The sequence below is a fragment of the Vanellus vanellus genome (genome assembly GCF_965231255.1).
Source record: "Vanellus vanellus genome assembly, chromosome: 8".
NCBI classification, from domain to species: Eukaryota; Metazoa; Chordata; class Aves; order Charadriiformes; family Charadriidae; genus Vanellus; species Vanellus vanellus.
This window is the reverse complement of record NC_138913.1, coordinates 29,249,353-29,271,770: the sequence shown is the minus strand read 5'-3', so window position 1 is coordinate 29,271,770 and position 22,418 is coordinate 29,249,353. Positions and strand designations below refer to the sequence as shown.

The following is a 22,418-nucleotide window of genomic DNA, read 5'->3' as shown; positions in this document are numbered from 1 at the left end:
CCACTTAAATCCCAAGCTACAGTGGCTCTGGTGGCACATCTCTTTATAGCCAAGTGCCAGCACAGCAGCTCATAAAGTCTCTAACGAAAGGGATGGCTCCTGATCATTCATCCTCTGCTGCAAGCTCTTGGAAGTGGCTGTAGGAAAACCTTCAGCTCAGTAGGACCTCAGAGAACCAAACAGGACAAGTGTGAGACGATGCTCAGAAAGAAAAACCTGCATTATGGTACCACATAAACCCACAGCTCCCCAACCTGTGAAACACCGTGTCATCCTGCTTCTTCCTTCCACCCCCCCTCCAAAAGAACATAACAGCAGAATCAGAAATTATTCAAGTTAAGAGTAAAGATTACTGAGAACCTCCGTACAAACACATAACTAGATCTTAAAAACCACAGTAAGATGAGAGATGATGGAGTAGAAGTGGCACAGAAATGCACGGAGAGCACCTGTCTGTCCTGTTCCCACCCAGGAACAGGGGGGAAAAAAAAAAAAATCATCACATAAAGGTCAACAAGGTCTTGTAACTGCTCTTAGTCCATGAAAAAGACATGGAAATTGCTGTACAGGGAAAAAAAAAAATAGAGGAAGTTGTGTTCAAAAGCTGAGAGAACAGCAGCTGGTGCCTAGCATCTCACCGCTCTTGTTTTCTAGGGCCTCCATGCTCGGTCGCCATTGGAGCTGGAGCACAAGGCAAGGGAGGTTCTAGGCTGACAAAAGCATTGTCGAATCGGGCAGAGAATTTTCCTCTAAGTGTATGAAGTTCACAAATCCAAGCAGGCAAAATGGTACTGTACTGGCAGGAAAGCAGCGTTTGAGAGTTATATTGTGTTTTAGCTGCGTATGCAGATAAAGATGTACTCTTTAAAAGAAAGGACAATCATCAGCGAAGAAATAAGAAAAATCAAGGCAATCTAAAAGTTATTTCACCGACTTCTCTAAGCGTACGGTTACCTACGTCCACACAAGCCCTCTCCTTATTTAAAGGTCGACACATTACAGGCGATAATCTGCCAACAGCTCACCCACCTCAAAGCTCATCAGCATTACCGAGAGTTTACTGCCCATCTCGCTCCACACGTAAGGTGCTGCTCAATGAGGTTTCTTCCTCCTGCCACTGTACTATTTGCACACCGACTTCTCTACGCACGAGGTTTACACACCTGAAGTTGTTACATTTAGAGAACAACTACCCAGCAACACAGAATTAGGATTAATTTTACTCCTGGGCTTTAAACATTACGCCAGAATACATCGCACGAGTGTTGTAGACTCTTTTCAACCCGTAACTTATACTCTGCAAAAGTAAGTAGGAAGAGAAAAAACAAACTTGTTTTTATTTATTTTTTTTTTTTTTACTTTTTGAAAGCATTTTACACAGGTTTTGATCTTCAGAATACCTCAGAATCAGTAGAAAAAACTAACTGAACAGTTTGTCTTTACAATAGAAACCTTTCAGGAGTCAAAATTGGAGACTAAAAAAATACATGCAAAACATACTCCTTTCCAAACACAACTTGAAACAAAGCACCAAACTACACAAATATGCAGAATGAAACAGCATTTAACATCACAGAAGTAGTCTTCGTAAAAGGTGTAAAAGTCACCTATTCACTAGGCACTGTTCACTTGTTTAAACAGAAGAGACAATAAAAATATTGTCCACAAACTTGCAATTTCAACTCAAAGGCTGTAGCTAGGAATTCCTCTACGTGTCATGCTTTAATAGCGACCTGAAAGAAAAAAAAAAGAAAACACAATACACATGCTATTAGACTTCCAAGGACTGCCAGATTTGGACGAGTTCTGTCCAAATTCACTGCCACCCCTCAATTCTATCAAATTCAAGAGCCTCATGCCTCGTCTCTGACAAAGTTTAGCAGTCAGTACAACTCTGCCAGTGTGCTCCTTTGTGTAGAAAACCCCCAATTCCCATCACGTGCCCGGCACTGCTGTTTCGGCCCATAAGGAGAATTCGCAGTGTGACTGTTCCCTGCCTCTCAGTAAAAGCGGTTACACTTGTTTTCGTTTGGACACAAAGGGTAAACAGGAGAGCACAACCTATTCATTCACTCCCTTACAAAGGGAATACGCCAGGAATGCTATTGTGGTTTACTAACTGGCTGCCATCAAACTGCAGCTTTATCTTCCATGCAAGTAAGTACGGGGAAAAAAAGCGCACTATTTGGACCTCAGATGAAATTAACTTCCTCTTTAGCAAGTTATGTTGGGAAATACAATTTCAGCGTTAGAAGGTGTTAGGCTTGGGAATTCGGCCTCACTGTCCTAGAGGTACACAAACTGTCAGCATACTACAAACTCCTGTTATCAAAGAGTTTCAGAGAAAGAAATGGTACCTCTGATTTTTTTTTTTTTTTTTAAACAAGTGGTATTACCTAGTTTACTTTTTTTGCAAATTAAGTATTTACTCTGTCCTCAAGGTTACCAGTTGCTCAATGAAACATTAAAGGGAACAGTGGTTAAAAACCAAAAAAAATAACCACAGTGAAGTCGAATAGTATGTATGGATGCAAAACCTCAAAGGAAGATGTTCAGGCAAAGCGGAAATTTGCTTTTGATATAAAAGCTCTATGGCTACTTACGAGGTGAATAGGATCGAGATCTGGATCGAGATCTGTAACCCCCTCGGCTGTAATATGGGGATGGCGATCTCCTCCTGTGAAAGAGGGCAACAGAACAATCCCTTTGTTAAAGCCTGTGGCAGATGAGTGGCAGCAGCTTTACGTGGATACCTCTAACCCGATCAAGCAGCACACAGAGGAGCGTACTCGGGACAGCTAACGAGCACATAAATAGCTGATCACCATTTCTACCAGCTAACAAAGCAAAGATTTGAATTGTCTTAATACTCTTTTTATTACAGGGTCAGAGTAGTATTATTTTGGACTAATAAAAGAAGTATAAGCTCTCTTGCATTCACAATTTGACTACCTGCAGCTTCGGTGTTTCAAGCCAAGAGCATCCCAAACAAGCAGTGTAAGCCAAATCACACACCTTCACTTTGAATCCAAATTATTTGTTCCGAGGTGAAGCGTTGCTTTGAGTAGCAGTCACTGCTACAACCATCCCCACCCCCCAACCCCCTCCAATCCAAGCACTCACAAGTTTTACATTTCCTTGCCTAATTCCACTAATCTCCCACTAAGAAAAAATCCCCTAACATTCAGGACATTGACTTCCCGGCATAACTCACTAGTTTTTCCTGTGCAAAGCTGGACTATCCTGTCCCTATACTGACCTCACCCCTTTCCATCGCGATGAGGGAACCTTAGAAGTGAACTGCACTGCTCGCTAAAGAGCTGCAAGTGTTCAGCATCCACCCAGCTTCTGTTAATGAGTTTAAAGATATCCTAGACACGATTCAGAGAATATTAAAAAAAATATCTCCTGTAAGATTATTTTCACTGTTGATCAGACACAGAGCTTTCCCATCATACCTGTAAAACTGATCCCTGTCTTGAACAGCTCTCCATCCTCCTCCACCGCCGCCGCCACCTCCTCTGTGAATACAAAAGCAGAATGATGTTTGAAAATTTAAAAAATAAACAAGAAGTTCATTGTACAAGCAAAAAGCATCATCAAGCTGGGATGTGAAGACAAAGACATAGTGGTTCCTATGCTGGATAATGTTCAATTACTTCATTACCTTAATTTTTATTCCTGGAATGAGCTGGCTAAACTTGGTGTCAAGGAGCAGTTAAAGAGGACTCATGTTCCAGCTGACCAGTATTGGATTTTACAATATCATATGCTCCAATAAGGAGCATTTTAAGATCAGTACACAGCCTTTGCTTCTAAGACTATTCCTATTCTCAGATGCTTACCTACTTGAGGCAATCAACTTGATATTTTTTCTTTTTTAAGTAGCAAGATCAATTCCCTGTCCTGAGGAAAAAGTGGATTCCAAGGTGGAGGCACAGAGAAAACCCCACTCTCTTACATTTTAACACTCCACAATCATGTTTAAACAAGGGCATTTAAGAAGTGAGGTACAACTTCTCCTTATATAGAAGCTGCCTAGAACTGAAACAATACCTTATAACAATATTATAACAATACCTATTAATAATATTAAGTGGTTGGGGCGGTACCTCCCCAGATTTAGATACAGTAAAGCATTACCAGGAGAGGACTCAATCAAAGTTTGGATTATGGAACAGTTGCTGCCACAGATGTCTCACAGCAGCTCAAAAAGGCCGTAACTCATATGAAGAAAGAACATATGAACAAAGAACCCCCAAACACCACACCACGCTTTCAATCAGCAGGGCTCCTTTTCTTTTTTATTTTTTAAAAGTCTTCTCCATTTGGTAGATAGCCACTGTGCAAGTTGGGGTGGTTTTGTTGTTTGGTTGGGTTTTTTTTTGTTGGTTTTTTTTTTTTTTTTTTTTTTTTTTTAGGTCATTCTTCAGTTTACAGATACTTTCCCAGCCAAGATTAAGCATCCCACAGCAATGAGGAGAAATCAAAGTTTTAACGTGACAATTCCCATTTGAAATTGCACTTCCCTTAAGGCTTCACCGCGCAGAGGGCAAGGACGGTAAAGTAATTGTTAGCAATTGATTTTCTAGGATGGAGTACTAGTATGCAATGCTCTACTGCTTTTTTAACAGTTTTAACTTTCCCTTCCCCAAGGAAGCACTCACAACATCCACACATTCTTCTCTCCCCCTCAACCAACCAATAACTGCAGGATGCGAAAGTAGGTATCTAACCTGGGCAGACCAGGGTATTTTTAAAGTAGCCACACATAAACCATTTGTGCCTTACTTTCACTCTGTCAATAATCTGCTATGAAAAGACATTATAAAGGTTCTGCAGTGAGCTTTAAAACGTTGGGGTATGGGGGTTTTGTGGGGTGTCCCCCCCCCCATTTTTTTTTTTTTTGAAGATGGGAATTGGAAATCGCCCTTGCTGAATTAGAATTGTCAATATTCTGAGTATTTTCCACCCTGAAAGCCTTAGTTCACAACAGACACAGGATGGGAGATTAGGCAGAACATCTCCCAGCACATGGCTGTCTCAAAGAGCTGGACCGAAGCATGGTCATGAATTCCAACACGCTACACTAACTGAAGCTGTCCATCTTTTCACACCACTTCTTACTAGTGGCTATCACAATGTGCAACTATTCTCACTAGCACACACTCAGAACTGATATAACTACAACTTCTGATAGCATTTTTACAAACATCTGAGCCACTGTTCACTATCAGGAATGAAAAAGGTTAATGCTTCAAGCACTAAAGACTTAAGGTGATACTGTGATCTAAACAAGCAGTAAGTTGCATTTTAAGAACATGCAAGCAACAAACAGATTTCAAGGACAACCAGTGCACCCTGACTGACTCTTGATGAAAGAATAAGGAAATCCGTACTCTGAGGGACTGCAAGACAGACCAATGGTGGAAAACTTACCAAACACTGCATTAGCCCCACATCTTTTGCTGCTCTTAGGTGCCTTTGCAATTTTGTTTACATCAGAACCCCAATAGAAAGTGAGAGAAGCAAGCTAGAAGCACCACTTAACAGACTGCTTAGCAGGCTATGCTGCGAGTCTTTTCTGTTCCCCAACGCTTTGGCAAGCTGCTTCAGTTAATTTACCCACTAGATTTCAGTTAATTACCTTTAGAACATCAAGTGAGATGAGGCTACGTTAACTATCCCAAGCAAGTTTTTGTATCTTGTGCTCCGAAACAAACTGGAAGTTTGGTCAAAGAGCCATCTACCACACATGAAAGCCTACGTACAAGTGCTGGCAAAGTGAAGGCCAATGCATCTTTGCTCTTGTATGCCCAGTATCAACTTCAGATTTTAGCTGCTACAGTTCTCCAAAAATATTCAAAGCCCCTGATGTTTCAAGAAAATGGGACTGCCAAGAGGCAGAAGTACCCTAATGACTACTTCGCAGAAACATGAGCAGAACACTTCTGAAAATGTGTTCACTGCGATGATGTTGAGCACCTTGATCCCCTCCCTTGTCCACAGCAGCATTTAAGCGCTGTAGAAGCAAGGCACCTGATTTAAGTGATAACAGCAAGGCAGAGAGGGGAGAAACAGATTGGAAGCAATGCCAACGGCCCAGGAAGGAAAAAAAAAAGTGGCTGAAAGCAGTAGGAGAGGAAGGAGGAGACAGCTGCCCTCGGTCAATGACAGTGACCATACAGCTATCAGTGTAAGTATCAAGATGGCATTTTCTTCTACACCTAGAAAGCAACAGAGGAGCACACTGAAAGCTAAGATCTCAGAGTTTATAATTTCCTTTGTCTTTAAGCCGTAATGTGATAATACAATTTGAATTCACCTATTTCCATGAATACACGGTTGGCATCAGGGAACAATCACAGATCCACCCATTGCTGATGCATTTAAGCTTTGCAAACCACTTCGGAAATACTACTAGAGAATCCCGCAACTACAGGAACTTTTGTTAGTTGCAGAGAGAAAAAAAAAAAAAGAACTATCTTTGTGTCCAAGTTAATAGCATCCCAGAAATTGTGAGGATTTCACAGGGGTTAAGCCTTGTCAGCAGTCTTAATGGAAAATACAGAAGACAAACTTGCTCTATCACCAAAACCAACTACATACCATGTTTTCTACAGATTTTGTATCACCTTTACCAGCCCTCTGACAATGTATCTTGCCACCTGAGTATTCACCTCTTTCAGCTAACTACTAGGCTGTCAAACACAGAAGTTTAGACTGAAGACAGACAGAAACAGGTGTGAGTCCTAAGTAGAACACACACATCCAACCCAACAGAGTAAGTTAAAATAGCTTTTTTTTATGCAAATGTCCAATACAGAACATGTAGTATACCAATCCCCAATTCCTTATTTTTGGCAACATTTGAGGTACCATAATTATTAGTAGGGGATACTGGTGACCACTGAAATGTCTCACTTTTTGTCTACTACACTACGCTGAAAATATAAGTTGGCACTGTAATACCAACTCAAATGTTAGATTTGCACCTCTATTCCCACCATTTCAATGCTAACAGATGAATCAACAAAAGATTCTTTTAAAATAAGAGCATAAAGAACAGGCTTTATTTTACAAAACTTGATGAAGATTAGAAAAAAAACCAAACTCATGCCACAGGTTAAACATCTCAAAGTATTTCTCAATCTGACAAATATGATTTGTACTGAGCAGTCATTTTGGTAAAGATTTCATAGTAAGATTCCAGAATGAACTATTTTGGCATACATATGTAGGATGAACTGCGTAACACTTATATAGGTAGAAACGTAGATGAGAAAGCACGGTTTAAAAAAATACTTGGATATTACAAATATTGCCTCACCTGTATGATCTGCTGTAATAGTCACGATCATCATAACCTCTATCATACCCTCTGTCGTAGTAATCTCGTCGTCGTGAGCTGCCACTACAAGCAGTGAAAAAGAATTACATTTAATAAAATATAAAACATTAGTATTGTTTGCAGTGCTTTTCAGTAGGTGTACAGTCAGTCAAGTATACACCATTTCAACTGTGTTGCATTATTACCTCACGTCCTCACAGTTGAAATGATTGTGAGCACTCCTACTTTCCCATCAGTGCAGGTGGGAACAGAGCTACTTAAATAACTGCTTTTTAAAATGCTTGAACTTTTAAGACAACTACTTTCCTCCTTGGTCTGAAACCTCTTAACCTTTTGGTATTACAGGCACATGAGAAATTCCATTCTGTGACAACTCTTCATTCACTTTTAACTCTCAGAAGAACTCTCCCATTAAAAAAAAACCCAAAACCAAAAACCAACCTGCAGTCTCAACACACCACCAACTACATAACCAGTATCTTAGCTGAAAGTCTTGGGAAAACAATTGGGAAACCAATTGGGAAATTACTTGGGAAAATAATTTATATTCTTGGCAATTTTAAATCAAAAGTGTACTCTGTGAATCGGGCAAACCGCGCCACACAGCTGCTCAATTGGTATTTGTTAATTCACTCTTGAAAACTTAAGCTTGCAAGAGACATTAATGTTTGGAGGTACACAGGACAACTTAAAATAATTAAGACGTCAAAAAAATCTTACTGTAGGTTTATTTAAATGTTTAGATAGCTCAGGTCTGGGCTGCATAACTAAGGAACCCACATTTCTGCTCACTGGAATCCAGGCCGACCCTAGAGCAGTCACTGGCATGTGCTATATAAATTAACTCCTCCTATCCAAAGAGCTGCAAAGATAGGCAGATATTGATGGCTGTCCGCATGTAGTCTTTTTTTTTTTTTTTTTAAATTCTGAAGAGCCTCCTTTATCAGTTGAGTTTTTGTAGTTTTCAGAATCTTTGCCAGATAACCACATCAGCCTTAGCACAGCTCTTGTTAAGAAGAAGGAAAGCCACACAGGATCAGGTCTCTTATAGGGGATACAGAATAGTTTTTAACAAAACACAATACGATTAATCCTATCCCATACTGGTTTGGAAAAAAAAAACAACACGGAGGTAACTTACTAAGTGGGTCTTCCCATATAGATTCCAGGGGTAGGTGTGTGAGGTCTTTTTGTTATGGAGAAGTCTACCCGGATCCTTCTTCCATCCAGTTCCATTCCATTGGCACGTTCCTTTGCCTAAATAGAGCGATAAAATACAATTAGATGTAGGTATGAACTTTATCAACAACACAAGTTTCTAAGCACTGCTTCACATATTAAGAGAAGTCCTAAAATGGCTCAGTTAGGATGTACGTCTAAGTTTCACTTAAGCCTTATATGTAACATCGAACATAAACTGTAAGACATTCCAGGCCAGCTGGATATAAGCTTCAGTAACCACTTAAAGTGTGACTCATTATGGTCCTTTCAGGCTTTTTGTGCAATGTTTCAGTACCGCTGTTTCTAGCACGATCAAGAGGAACCTCTGAACACGCGTAGGGTGTTACGTAGGGACACGTAACTACTCCAACACAAGGTGAAGCAAAGCATTTAGAAGTTAACAAAAGAGCACTGTTAAGGTCTTTTTGCCTCCAATATATCCGCAAAATGCACAGTCACTTTGAATATAGTAATATCTGAGTCATAATTAAGTAAAAAAAAAAAAAAAAACACAAAACCAAAACATTATGTTTTTTCTGCCAAGTAGCAGGACCTACATTCAAAGCTCCAACCTAACATGAAAGCCTTCATGCCAAATTTGGAAAAGATGACATGAGAGACTTTAAGAGCGGAACAGATGCAGAATATAAGCCTAATTACAGCCCATAAGCACAGTGCTCTCCAAGGGTTGGTCTGAGTGTAGGATTCTATACCTGGCAAGTAGAGAATTCTCTGTTCATTCTGTAGCACTTGTAAGCAAAAAATCTCGTAACTTGTTACACGGTATTGACACAGCTTCATTTACTGAATCCCTCAGGGTTTCTCATGGAGATTTGCAGGAACCAGGAAGCCATGTACAGCCTGGCCTTTTATTTTCAGAAAAGATCCCCCCTCCCCCCCCTTTCAGACCGAAGCACTAGAAGTCAACAGAATGCATGTTAGCACTCTTCGAGAGAGCTCTGAACATGCCTGTTATTACATACAAGATCACGTGCAGAATTAGGAAGGAACGCTCATCTCGTAATTAAAATGGAGAGCCTGTGTTTCCATTTTCTTTTCCCTGCTGGTGTAGTTTGCGCTACGACTAGCCCAAAGTTTGCTTCTGTGAATTACACAACAGCTCAGCCTGCACAGGGACCAGTATTCATGGACCTCTCACACACAGTAGGTATCTTTTGGATTAAGACACTGACATTTATTATAAGGCACTAAATATTTTTTAGCCCCTGAGAAGGCAGGGAAGATACCGTCGATTAGCTTGCATTATGATTATTTCATATAGTCACAAGGAATTAACGTTAAAGGTTCCTACACCATTTTAAAGGTGAGCTTCCTCAGGCTATATCCCGTTACAGAATATACACCCCAGCAACCGAGAACACAGAAAACATGCCATACGTTCTGTACCCCAACCTACTTCCTTAGCATCCTCAACGTTTTCAAAGTACACAAACGCAAATCCTCTTGAACGCCGAGACTGCTGATCATATACAATGGAAACATCGGCAATTGGACCATACTTGGAGAAAACTTCTCTCAGATCTCTTTCTGTGGTGTACAGACTCAATCCAAACACGCCAAGACAACAATTTGGGTCAGGATTTGCCTACAGGAAGGGACAGATAAATAAGATATTAGAATAAAATTGCTTGTATTTGCAGTACAAGGTTATTTCCCAAGTTGTGACTGTCCAGAGCTTCAAGACAAAACAACAAGACAATTCTGCTAAGATTCAGGCTGGGTTAACTTGCTAGTAGACACTATTACAATCAAACCTACAGACACACAAGCCTCCTTTCACAAAAATACTTTGCCTTTCTCGGGGTACTGTACAAACTACAGTTACAGCACATAATTGTACCCTCATCCTTCACTGCATACATTGGCTCATTAATTATAGCAGGTATACTGACATCAGCCTGCACGGGCAGCACTTCTAAAGGCATCTGTTAAAAGACAAATAAACAAGACACCCCCACCCCCCAATCCGAAGCAAATTTATGGAGATCCACAGCTTCACAAAAGCCAAATGACAATTAACTTCAACTATATCTTTTAAATAGACCGGAGTGGGAAGCCGAATGTTTTTCTGGAAAACCCCAATGAATTAATTCAGTGATGTCAGGATGTATTCAGAACTACATGAGTCATTTGCTTTTCTAACAGACATACCCTGTTTCCAATATGGCGTCTGCGAGTAGACATGGGTGAATGGCTGTGACTGTGTCGTCGCCGATAATCCCGACTGTAAGACCTACTTCTGGATCTCCTATGAGAGCGGGAACGAGAGCGTGATCTTGTGTAGTGTCTACGGGAACTCCTCCTCGATCTAGATCTGAGGAAAAAAAAAAAAAAAGAAAAAGGTACAGTGTTGGATTTGTTTGGGTTTTTTAACCCGTCAAAAATAGGTCAGATGTTCACAAACAAAAAGCCCAAATAACCATTTTCTAAAACCCTGCAGTACCACATGATTCAGCTATAATCAATTTAGTCACTATTCTCAAGGCCTGTGTGCTAAATCTTTACAATTAGATTACTGCAGATGCTCTCAGAACATTTCTACTGCAGAACAGAAACCTCAACTTCCACTTCAGTTAGCTTTTAACTTTCCCTAACAAAGCTATCGATTTGACACAGTATATGCTTAGAATATTCACAGCATTTAAGTAAAAATAGCTGGGGTAGCTTTCTTATAAAGACTAAACAGAAAAAGGGAACAGGAGTAAATATGACAACACAAAGCATGCACAATTGCTAAGGTGTACACTTCTTATTCTAGCACTCAGAACAGCACTGCTTCCAGTGACACTGAAAAGCAAATACACTTTTTTTACACAGTGCATAACTACAAGCACAGAAGTCTGGCAAATGCCTCTGAAACAGAGCTTAACACAACTGAAGAAATTAAGCCATAGTATTTATTTACCTTCTGGTATTTCAACAGTTATTTAATATTAGCTGTTGGTGAATGTTTACAAGTTCACACTTAAAGCGTATTTAGGTAAAGGTGTAACTGCTCGCTAATTTCAGCCCAGGCCTCCTCAGAACAGTTCCAGAAATGTTTTCTGACAGCACTAGGTCCCTGGAGGTGAGGTCCTGAAACACTTCAATTCCTTCTACTAAACCCTCAGCCCTCCCAACAGACAGCCTTAGTTGAAAAGCTGGGCAGGCACCTAAACTGGAGTATTACACCTGAGCTTCACCTGCTGATGGCAGTCACTGAATAACCTGCATTCCACATGCATCTACAAAGAAAATCACTGCGAGGCTAAGAACCACAATGAACAGTTTTAATATTCAAATGCCCTTAGTCATAAAGTGTTAATCTTCAGACTCTTGTGTTTTAAATGTCCTTCCTCTATTTTGTGGAAGCCAAAGTAGTAAGTACTGACTGAGACCAAAAGCTACCATCATTGCACAACCGTGTTTCGTGTTTACCACCACCACTACGCTGGCATGAATGAAGCTCTTAAACAGAACCTGTTCTTACTCCTGAGCATTTAACAGCTTTCCACAGTCAGGATTTCTCACTAAGTGTCACCAGACAGCCAAACTGCATGATATATACTCTGTACATTACAGGCCTCCTTAAAAAAAAAAAAAATAAAAAAAAATGCCTTCAACCTCATCAGAAGTGAGCGAGCTAAGTTCTGCCTTCCTCAACTTGAAGCACATATACATGTCCAGGAGAAATTACTTCAGCATGACCCATTACAACACTTCTAACTACGTATTTAGAAAGAATAACTTATTTTTGGCAACAGAAATTAAATAAATAATAATAAAAACTTCCCTGAGGTGGGAAAGATAGCAAAGAAATAAATAATAATAATGATAAAAAAGTAGTTTCAACACATGCATACAGCCACTTTTCAACCACTGACATAGGTAAAAAAAAAAAAAAGGCAAACACAGATGTTTCAGGTTACAGACTGTATCCATTACAATGAACAAAAGCTGGACACTTCTAAACCAGGCAATCTATTACGTGAGAGAACAAGGCTTATTTTAAACAGGCACTGCTTATATTGCTGCCTTAAATGTCATACTGCCATTATTCTCCTTCGCTGCAAAGCCACCACAGCTGAAAATCCTGTTCCTTCCTTAAGGATAATTTAGATTTCACAGAGTGAGCTGGAGATAACAAGCTTGCTATGCTGCTGACGGAAAACTTCAATAAAAGCAGACTTTTAAATCAAGTATATCCACAACCCAACGGATAAATACGCCAGGACACAGATTCGTTCCCAAATCAAAGTTTAATTTATAAAGCTGGTAACTCAAAAATACATTTGCAACAGAAACTGTCAGGAAATATTGAAGTTCTGACAAGGTTATTTCTCTGGTGAGAGCCAGAATTGAAGACCTGCTTGTGATCACACCTCAACATGTGACGGCACTGAAAACAGATAGAAGTATGTCGGTTCTAAATATGTGCCTCGACACAATTCTGCCCAAAATCCACTAATGAACACTAACTCTGCTATATCCTTCCAGTATTTCCAGCCATAGGCATTTTCAAGATAGCTGTTAAATGCTCAGGAAGCCATGGGTAGTCATAAGCTTCTACTTTTGTTCATCAAAAAGTAAGAAGTTGGTTGCCAAAGTATTAGTTAAAGGGCGATTTCTTGTAAGAGTAAATGATTTGCCAGGTTTCTTGTAAATTCTAGATCTTGAATTTGCTTCTTCCAGCATTTTATACAATTTTTGATTGCATTCTTATGATGGTTATTCTGCGAGAAACACGGTGCCCATAGTATGGAATCCCTAGGGGTTATGGATAAAGTGCAGCAGGATACACTGGGCTGGGTCCTGACTTGCTTGCTATTTTAAAATTAAAAAGTTCCCTCAAAGCGTTGCGCAGTCTCCATCCTCTGAGATTTTCAAAACGCAACTGGATAAAGCCCTGAGAACACGGTCTGAGCCCAGAGCTGACTGCCTTGCGCAGGCTTTTGGGCCTTCCTGAGCTGTCCGATGCACTTCTCACTACCAGCAATTCCAGAGGTCACTCCAGTTTCATACACTTTAAGGTGGTATTACTCTATGAAGTACTTATCCATTTAATTTGACATATTGTTCTTGCACTACAGGGGTTGCCAAGTGCATGATTTAACATTTGTGCCTGTAGTCCACAGAAAAACCAAGCCCATTCCTCTGCTGTCAAAATTTCCCGAGGATTTTTCTTCTCACAAAAGCCTTTCAAACTGATCACTTCGATCTGGCAAGGAGACCTAAACACAGTATTTGAGTGGTTTCCATCACGGGTGATTGCTCATAGCACAATGTCTTCTAGACTTGTCATCCCTCCTCCAGCCTGACCTTTGGCAAGCCTAATTCATTGCTTATACACTTAAAAAGCATACTGTTAACAGCTCAACTGGAAGCTCCACTGCTGAAAGCCACGTTTTTTTTTTAACCTGAATGCTTAAAAATGAGTAAAGGAACTATCAACACACTCATTTCCATAGTCAGCACTCAGTTATCTAGACTCTTAACAAAATAACATCATTCACCCATTTACAGGTTTTGTTCCCTCTCCATTCTTTATTAAATATGTACCTCTTACATGACACACCTGGTAATGCCAATGTAAAGTGCCTAGCAGTGACGTTTGCAGTCTTATTTTTAGACTACCAGCATATTTTATGCCTCTATTATGTCTCTTAACAATTTCAAGAGGAATTCTGTCACTGCACACAGTTTGTTTAGCAGATGAGTATAGGGCTACAGTGGAAAAGGCATTTTCATAGTGTACATACACTGTACTTGTTACGTGGCAACACAAATGTACAGTAAGCAAGCTGCTTTCTCAATTTTTTTTTTCTTTTGAGAGCTTGGAAAGCTGTCTAAACTTTAAAGCTTTCCACCCTGTTAATTTTCAAATGAAATATACTTTTCAAAGGTCAGACAGATGTCTTGAAATTCATATTTATCTCTACTGTTCCCTTTTTCATGGAATATACAGTTAACAGAAACATCCTTGTTTCCAGTGAGGAAATGCAATACATTAATGGGACCTAAAATGGAAAATCTGCTGATAAGTGTATTTCTTTTAATGCACAGAAAACCTATGATCTAGAGCTCCTAATGTTTCATGCTCAGAAATTAGCCATTATTCTAAGACTTAAAAGGCAAGACACTTCCAAACCGTGTCAGCGGTGATACAAGCCTACATAGCCAACCACCTCTTCGAAAAAACTGCAAAAAGATCTAACTCAATAGTTCAGCTTTTCAAATCCCGAAACCACATGTGCCCCTTTGGATTCACTGTCCACAGATCACCCAGTTATGTCTGGAAACAGAACTGGGCTAAACCGGACTTCAGTTCACCTCTGACATCATCATCATCTGACTTGCGAAGAGGAGGAAGAGGTAAAAGAAGTAAAACTCACCTGGATTCAGACCTGGATCTAGATTTTGACCTGGAACGCCTGGAATCCTCCTTAGATCGAGATCTTGCAGGGGTGTGCCTCCCCGACTTGCCAGACCCATGAGCACTTCCGCTTCTGGAAGCAGAACGGGATTCCTGCACGCAGATATCGAAAGCCTAATTTGTACACAATTTCTCGTTTACCTAAGGTCTGTAAACAAGCTCCAGTGAAATAAATGGTAAAAATTCATATCTATGTGTCCGGGCAGTTGGCATTAGAACTGCCTAGATTTTTAAGAAGTTTTTTTTTTTTTTTCCCTGGTAGACACTTCTTTACCCTGCATATACTTTTGCTATTAAACAGATAATGCATGCATGTTTAGCAAAATATACAGGGACACATAAACAGACTAGTAATTACTTAGCGTAGTGCTTTCAGATTCCAGATTACTTCTTATCTTAACTTCATTTTTATTCCTTTTCTTCATTCTTCCGTTTCAAATTCTGACTTCTTTCATCTTCCCCACTTCACACAAATTGCTCAATATTCTACAAGTGGGACTTCTGGTCTGATAATTAGCATGCATTCACTTTCTTTTTTTTCAAATTTCAGCTTCACTTATTCCTGAGCTTCAAATAATTCTCATTTATAAAACTTGTCAAATGGCGACTTCCGCATTTTCCTTCTTCAACATTAACCTTAATAGAAAAAGAACAGGATGAAGAATATTTAAAAACTCCAGGATAAAATCTAGTGCCAAAACTGAAACTAGAAAAAAAAAATCTTTTGTGGACTTTTACTATATATGCAGTTCAAGAATTGAATCTACCAAATGCCCTATCTTATAAACAGATTCAGTCAATTCAGTTTAACTTAGTACTAAGTAACTGAATTCACTATTTATGCCTGTATTTAATATATTGCAAACGCACAGTGGATCAACTGAATATCTACCAACGAATTCTAGCATTAGGAAACTCAAAATACTTTGCACTGTCAGCCACACACTTAAGACAAAATCAACAAGAAGTGACTTAAGCAAGGTCCCTACTTCGCCAGAGCTGACTAACTGATGTGCTTTTTGAATGCAGAAAGCATAGGGCGGTTGGTCTTTCATTCACTTACGGTTATGTTATTTTAGGACATTTCTTACAGTTTAGATGGTCTAGCCTGAAGGTTTATGAGCACACTCACACCTAGTCTGCCTGCACAAGTGCAATTACATACTCAGGTTTTGTGATTCCAAGAAAACCATAATTTTCCACCGACTGAAAATGCAATTCTGTGCAACACACTCAAACACCGCTCTGGAATAATACCCCCAATCTACTCGGTTATTTACTTATAATCACCTTTAGTAATGACAACCTAATTAGCATTTTCAACTTTCCCCCCCCCCCCCCCCCATCAGTATAATGCTTAACACCAGTCACACGGCTTAAACACTTGGTTTGGACACACTAGAAGCTATTCTTTATTTCAAGATATTAAAGAAAATTTCAAATTCAACACGAAATTCTAAGTTTCTGTCAATTCTGATCAAGAACGCTTGCTAACAACATCGGAGTATCAGTTTTGTCTCAAAAAAATAACTTCTTTTATCTTTGTAACGTCTCTTAAACCTGAACACTCAACTTCACAGGTACTTGGTACTAAGTATTCAGAAATAAATTTGCTAACCCAAATTTATTTGTGCTTTAATCACTACCATACAACTTAAAACAAAGTTTAACTACGTACAATTGCCTACCATACAATACTGGGGGGCCGGAGTGGGATACAACTTGCAGGATAAAGATTTTCAATTAATACTAAGAGCAACAGAATTGAGGCCTTATTCTTCTCCGTCAAAATGTTTAAGAACGTGTTCTGAACTACCACCACCTCATATATCAATCCCGCAAAGGGCAGTGCAAATATTGAGAACTAATTTAAGTGAGAAATAACAAATTTAACCTAAACGCATTACTACCTGCAAATGAAAACAATCCACTGAGATGAGTTCTAAGTGAACATGTTAATTTAGCCAGAAGTCTTCAACTCTTTTTAAAAAAAAAAAAAGTCAGACATAGCAAGATTGAAGGGCTAAAAACCAAAACTGCTCGCAAAACATAACCCTCTTGACAGATTTAGGCTAGACTGAAGGAGCCATGTCTAGCTAAGGGTGGTCTAATACAGAGAAGGACACAAGAGGGGAGGGATGCAGCAGGGAGGACCTTGCCCATAAGCACACCCTATAGCCCTTTTTAGAGTTTTTAGAAGTCAGTAAGCTTTGAAGAAATCAGTAGAGAAATTATATTAGCATTAAGCATAATGACTGAAGTGTTTATCTATTTGATACATTTTTTTAGAATTATCTTTGCTATATTAAGATTGACGTGGAAACTGGACACCTAGGAGCTGAGAAGGAACTTAGGAAGAAAAAACCCAAACCTTCAGACAACTATAGATCTACCTAAATCAGGAAATTCAACAGCTGGCTTATATTCATCCAGTTCCTTTGGGCTTTACATTTCCCATTTTTTAAACATCAACATTTTGTTTCCAGCTCATCCTTCTTCAAAACCTCTCTCTTCAATCTACCACATTTTACAGGATTATGCCACTTCTCTATTACCTCCAGCCTCAAAGGAATTCATTGTACCTCACCTGCTCCGGATATTACTAAGACTGATAATAACCCCTAAAATTTCAGAGCTGTTACCCTCCCCGCCTGAACTGCCAGGAAATCCTCCCTACCCAAAATTTTAACTACCAGGAACCTGTAGCCCTCCAAACACCATTTACGCCCCATTATACTGACATGCATCGAAGGGTCATGCAAGCCACTCCCACAGCTCACTGAAATCTGAGAGTTTCTACTATCTTGTTTTGTTATTCTTAAGACATTTTCTTTTTCTACTTTTTGTTCTTTCCCTTTGTGAATTTTAGGGTTTTTTCTAAAAACACCAAAGGCGGCTCCTGTCATGACACATGGAAGAAGAGAGAAGAAAAACGAAACTTCTTTACCCTACCTATATTCAAACACTGCTGCTAAGCAGATCAAGACTGGTGTTCACTACCAAAGAACCATTTCCCCACCACCACCCCCCCACACCTTGGATTTGTGAAGTGTAGGTTTTAAAAACCACTAGACCCCTTGATCATTACCAACAGTTCTTCCCCTTCATCAGGCATTACCAGAATTCAGGTGGAAGCCCTGAAGTCCAAGGCTTGTGGTTTCCAAATTATTCTTTCCACACTTTAAGCGTATTATAAACAATGCGCAATACTGTAGGGATGACATTTTTAACACCTCTAAGCACATTCATAAAGATGCATTACAGTCATCTACTCTATAAGCAGGGAACATCACAACAGCAGGATTATTTTGGGGGCAGTAGATAGAAGAGGTTTCCATGGACAGCACTGGCAGTAAGGTACGTAAGGGAGGACCACGTGTTCTTTGCGCTTCTCAGATCCGTTTTTTCCTCATGAGAATACAGGTTACAGATTTCAGTTACTTAATGTAAGACAGAGGCAAATAAAATTATTAGTATTTTTTAAATCCTGAATTCCTATAAAATGTATTTCCACTTGTTCTCCTAAAAAAAGGTGCAGCCTCACATTACACATTATCAAATCTACAGTCAGATTTATTCAAGGTGTAATTGTGCTCACTTGACATCCCTTCAACCTCTCTACTACTGAATTTAGCAATTGATCCGACAGAGAAGTCACAGCTTTTGTCTCTCTCCCCCTGAAGCACACAATCACCAGACCAGATCACTGCTGGGGGGGTGCTGGGAATCCACTCAGAGGGAAAGCAAAACAACCCCTTTCCACAACCGTTTTCAAACTCCACAAAGTAAAAAAAAAAAAAAAAAAAAAAAAAAAAGAGACAAGAATATGTTCTGAAACAAAAATCAATCTAACAGACCATAAGCACGGAAGCCCAGCTTCCTCCTGCTTCCTCGGCCACTCCCCCTAATCCTGTGGCCTCATTCAGTCTACCAAACTGGCAGGAGACTAATCCATCAGCAAAAAGCAAATTATTTTCTTACAGCTCAGGGTAGGAGTCAGATCAAGCGCCAGCTGATGAAGGAGGAACACAAAGAATGACCTATCCTTTTGGTGGCATCAAGCTATCAGATTGTTTCTAACCTTTTAAAACTGCTTCCTTCTTCCACAACTTAGTAATAAAATCAGCATTTTATAAAATGTGTTAAGTACATTGTAGAGTACTATAAATCTATAGATTAGATCTGTAGATCTACAAACTGAGCATTTATACTATTCAAGCTACTCTGATAAAAGACCCAAACAAAAAACCTGACTACCGTATTAAACAGTTTCTGATGACATACCAAGTAATCGCTATCAGTATTAACTAATTCACCAAATGAGACTCACTGTTTTTTCCTGTAGCTGGGCTTCTTTCCAACCCTTCCAGGCCAGAATCACATGCACTTCAATGAGCACAATTTCAATGAATGAAAACAAAATAAACACGACTTGGAAAAACACGGCAATTATTACAGCATCCCAACAATATCTGAAGTATTGGTAGCATTTAATAACTTATAGTCTCTTTGGTTAAAAAAGTTTCCAGAGTTTAATCCCACTATGGAGTATAAACTGTGAAAGAGAATTTGACTGGGGATTTTTTTTTCCTTCTTTGCTTTTTCATTCTTTTGAAACAGTGACATAAGCCAGTTTAAGTTTGCGTTGCTGCTGAAATAGCAAGTCCCATCACTTGCGAAAGCACCCAGTATTTCTTCTTCATCCCCAATGCTGACATTAGGTCTTGCGGCTACACAATCAAGTCAAGCCTGCAAACCAATGCTGCTGGAAACGGAATCAGAAAAAAAAAAAAAAAATGCAGCTGATTTAATGCCCAGATCTGACCGACTATACAAACACTAGTACAGGGAGAAAGCAGGAACACATTTTCAGGAGCACAATTCTTGTTGGCAGCGTGGACTTGGAACAGCTTAACAGACAGTTGTAAAGTCATATCCCAGATTATTTATCCAAACGCTGTTTCTACTCTGCAGAGACCTTAGCGCTTCCAGCTTGAAAAAGTACAAAGCCATTGAGTCAGTAAAATATAAGCCTTAAGTAAGCAAAAAACATCATAACACCAGCAATAGCATTAGAAAAGCCACTCCCTGAATCTAGTCTGAAATAGCTGGCTTGTAGCTCTATGGTTTTATCTTTTAGTTTTACAAACATGTACATTGCATACAATTTACCTATTTATGATTCACTAAAGTTCAGACATAACTCATTTTATGCCTTGGTGAAGACTGCCTGCACATGATTTGTATTTTTTTTTTTAATAAAAGAACATAAAAGATAAAATAGAACGGAGGGTGGGATAGAAATTGCTGTCCTATCATACCCTGCCCAATTACGTTTCAAAAAGACTTTGCTACCAATGTTTTAACATTTCCACTCATTCCGATTGGAAATACAATACAGGTTATCCTGGCAAACTTTTACTAAAGTTAGGCTACCACCTTCAACTGATTTGCAGTCTAATTGCACAACAGCAATTAAACCAACTTTTTATAAGAAAACTAACACACAGAAATCCACCTTGAGCAAGTCAGAACGCTCCCTCACTAAAACCATAACAGTTGTAAGAGTGACATGAAGACATCAATGAAAAGAACACTGGGGGCGGTACGAGCCTATTATTTAATCCCTATCTTTCAGCGTTCATTTCCATGGAGCATTTTTAGCTTCCCGGAGACCATTTTTTTCTAATCTAACCTACCCTGAAGTAGAAACACTCATAGTATTAAGGCTTATTATAGCGAATCTGAATATAAAAAGGTCACATTCAAAGAAAGAAACTGCAATTTTGCGCTCAGAATTATTACATTCCCTTTAATTTTTTTTTTTTTTTGCCACCTCCAATGAAGGTTTAAAATTTAAACTACTTCTCACCCCCACAACTCCGTCTGGTGCCGGAATAAGTTAAAAAAAATTACAGACTGTTTCTGAAAAAAAGCCAAAACCCCACCCCACACTATTGGCCCCTGCACTGCTTTTGTCTGCTGCAGTAAAAATTAAAAGCCCTCACAGGAAAACAAGACTGATTCACCAAAGAAAAACCAACTACGGGTAATCTGTATTGCAGATGCACGTTACAAACGTGAAGCTTAGCCAGTTATCTACTGCGGTATTAGTACAATTCCACCCAGACAGTAACACCTTGCGGTAACTATGCAGTTGAAGAGAACACCTACCGCGGGCTGCACAAAGCAAGGATTTCGCCCCAGCACTGCGAGCGTGGCGTTTGAGGTTTAACCCTTCGACTACTGCAATCGCATTTAAATTAAATTAAATTAAGAGACCAAGCCACCCGGGTGGCAAGGCTGCGCCTACATCCAGAAGCAGAGTTAACCTTTTCCAAGCAAGCGCGAGGAGCTGCATATCGGGCGCTCGATTTAGGACCTAATTCACCAAAAACGAGTTGCGGTGCAGCTTTGGAAAGAGTATAACAAAGGCTCAGAACTACTACCGGCTCGGGATTTTTCCTTCCCGCCTCAGGCGATGCCTAACAAGGGCAGGAGGACGGAAGACGAGGCACCACAGCACCGGCCCAGCCCGGAGGGAGGCACGGGGGAACGGAGCCGACCGCCCCCGCCGTGCCCCCGCACCCCTTGGGGAAGCCCCGCCGGCGGGGTGAGCAGCGGTAGGGTCCGGGCCGGGCAGCCCCGCCGCCCTCGGCCATTTTGTCCCTCTCCGGCGCACCCGGTCACCAGCCCAAGATGGCGCCGGGCAGACTCACCATGGAGCGCGCCGGCGGGCGGGCGGCTAGAGCGGCCCCGGCGCGCGCCCCCACCGCCTTCCCGCCCGGCCCGGCCCGGCCAGCCGCCATCTTCGCACCCGAACCCCGCCGATTCTCCCCCGCGCCCGCCGGGGCCTCCTCACCCGCCGCGCCGCGGCGGCCCCGCCGCCCAGGCCGCGGGACGGGGACGGCGGCGCCGCCCGGAGAGGGGCGGAGGATGGAGGAGGGGAAGGGGTGTGTTGGGGGGGGAGGGGTGGTGGTGGTGTGTCCCGGCCGGGCAGCGAACTCAGGCTCCGTGTATTACCCGCTCGCCGTAGTTCTGCTCCCCGCTGTCGCTCATCGTCCCGCCGCGCCGCTGCTCCCCGCCACCGCCGCGCCGACCCGACCCGACCCGACCGTCCCCGGCGCCAGCGCTCTCCGCAGAGGAAGTGACGCCGCCCGGAGAGCGCGCGCGCGCGCGTCGCAGGCCCCGCCCTCCCTCCTGCGCGGCCGGCCGTGAGGCGCCAGGCTCCGCCCAGGGAGCCGAAGGCACCGCCCCTGAGGGGAGGCCTCGCCCCCCGATGTGAGTCCCCGTCCCCTCCGCCGGCTGCCTGAGGCGAAGCCCCGCCCCCTCGGCCCTGGAGCTGAGGTGAAGCCCCGCCCCCTCGGCGCTGGCCCTGAATGGCGTCCGTGGCGCGTGGCGGCGGTCCCCCAT

General features: G+C 41.2%; 1 protein-coding gene across 2 annotated transcripts; it reads right to left on the bottom strand.

The window, feature by feature from the left end:
• Window positions 1-1,310: 1,310 nt before the first annotated feature.
• On the bottom strand, window positions 1,311-22,141 carry TRA2B (transformer 2 beta homolog). 2 transcript variants are annotated; one of them, XM_082487147.1, is made up of 9 exons: window positions 22,029-22,136; window positions 14,965-15,098; window positions 10,745-10,907; window positions 9,990-10,178; window positions 8,493-8,608; window positions 7,331-7,414; window positions 3,459-3,521; window positions 2,604-2,677; window positions 1,311-1,733 (listed from the first exon to the last, which is right to left on the bottom strand). In XM_082487147.1, the coding sequence occupies exons 1-9, from the start codon at window positions 22,062-22,064 to the stop codon at window positions 1,723-1,725; spliced, it is 870 nt and encodes a 289-aa protein (XP_082343273.1). In that variant the 5' UTR covers window positions 22,065-22,136; the 3' UTR covers window positions 1,311-1,722. The 2 variants fall into 2 exon arrangements, with proteins under 2 accessions (XP_082343273.1, XP_082343274.1); XM_082487148.1 differs by lacking the exon at window positions 14,965-15,098 and having other exon boundaries at window positions 22,029-22,141.
• Between the last annotated feature and the right edge of the window lie 277 nt (window positions 22,142-22,418).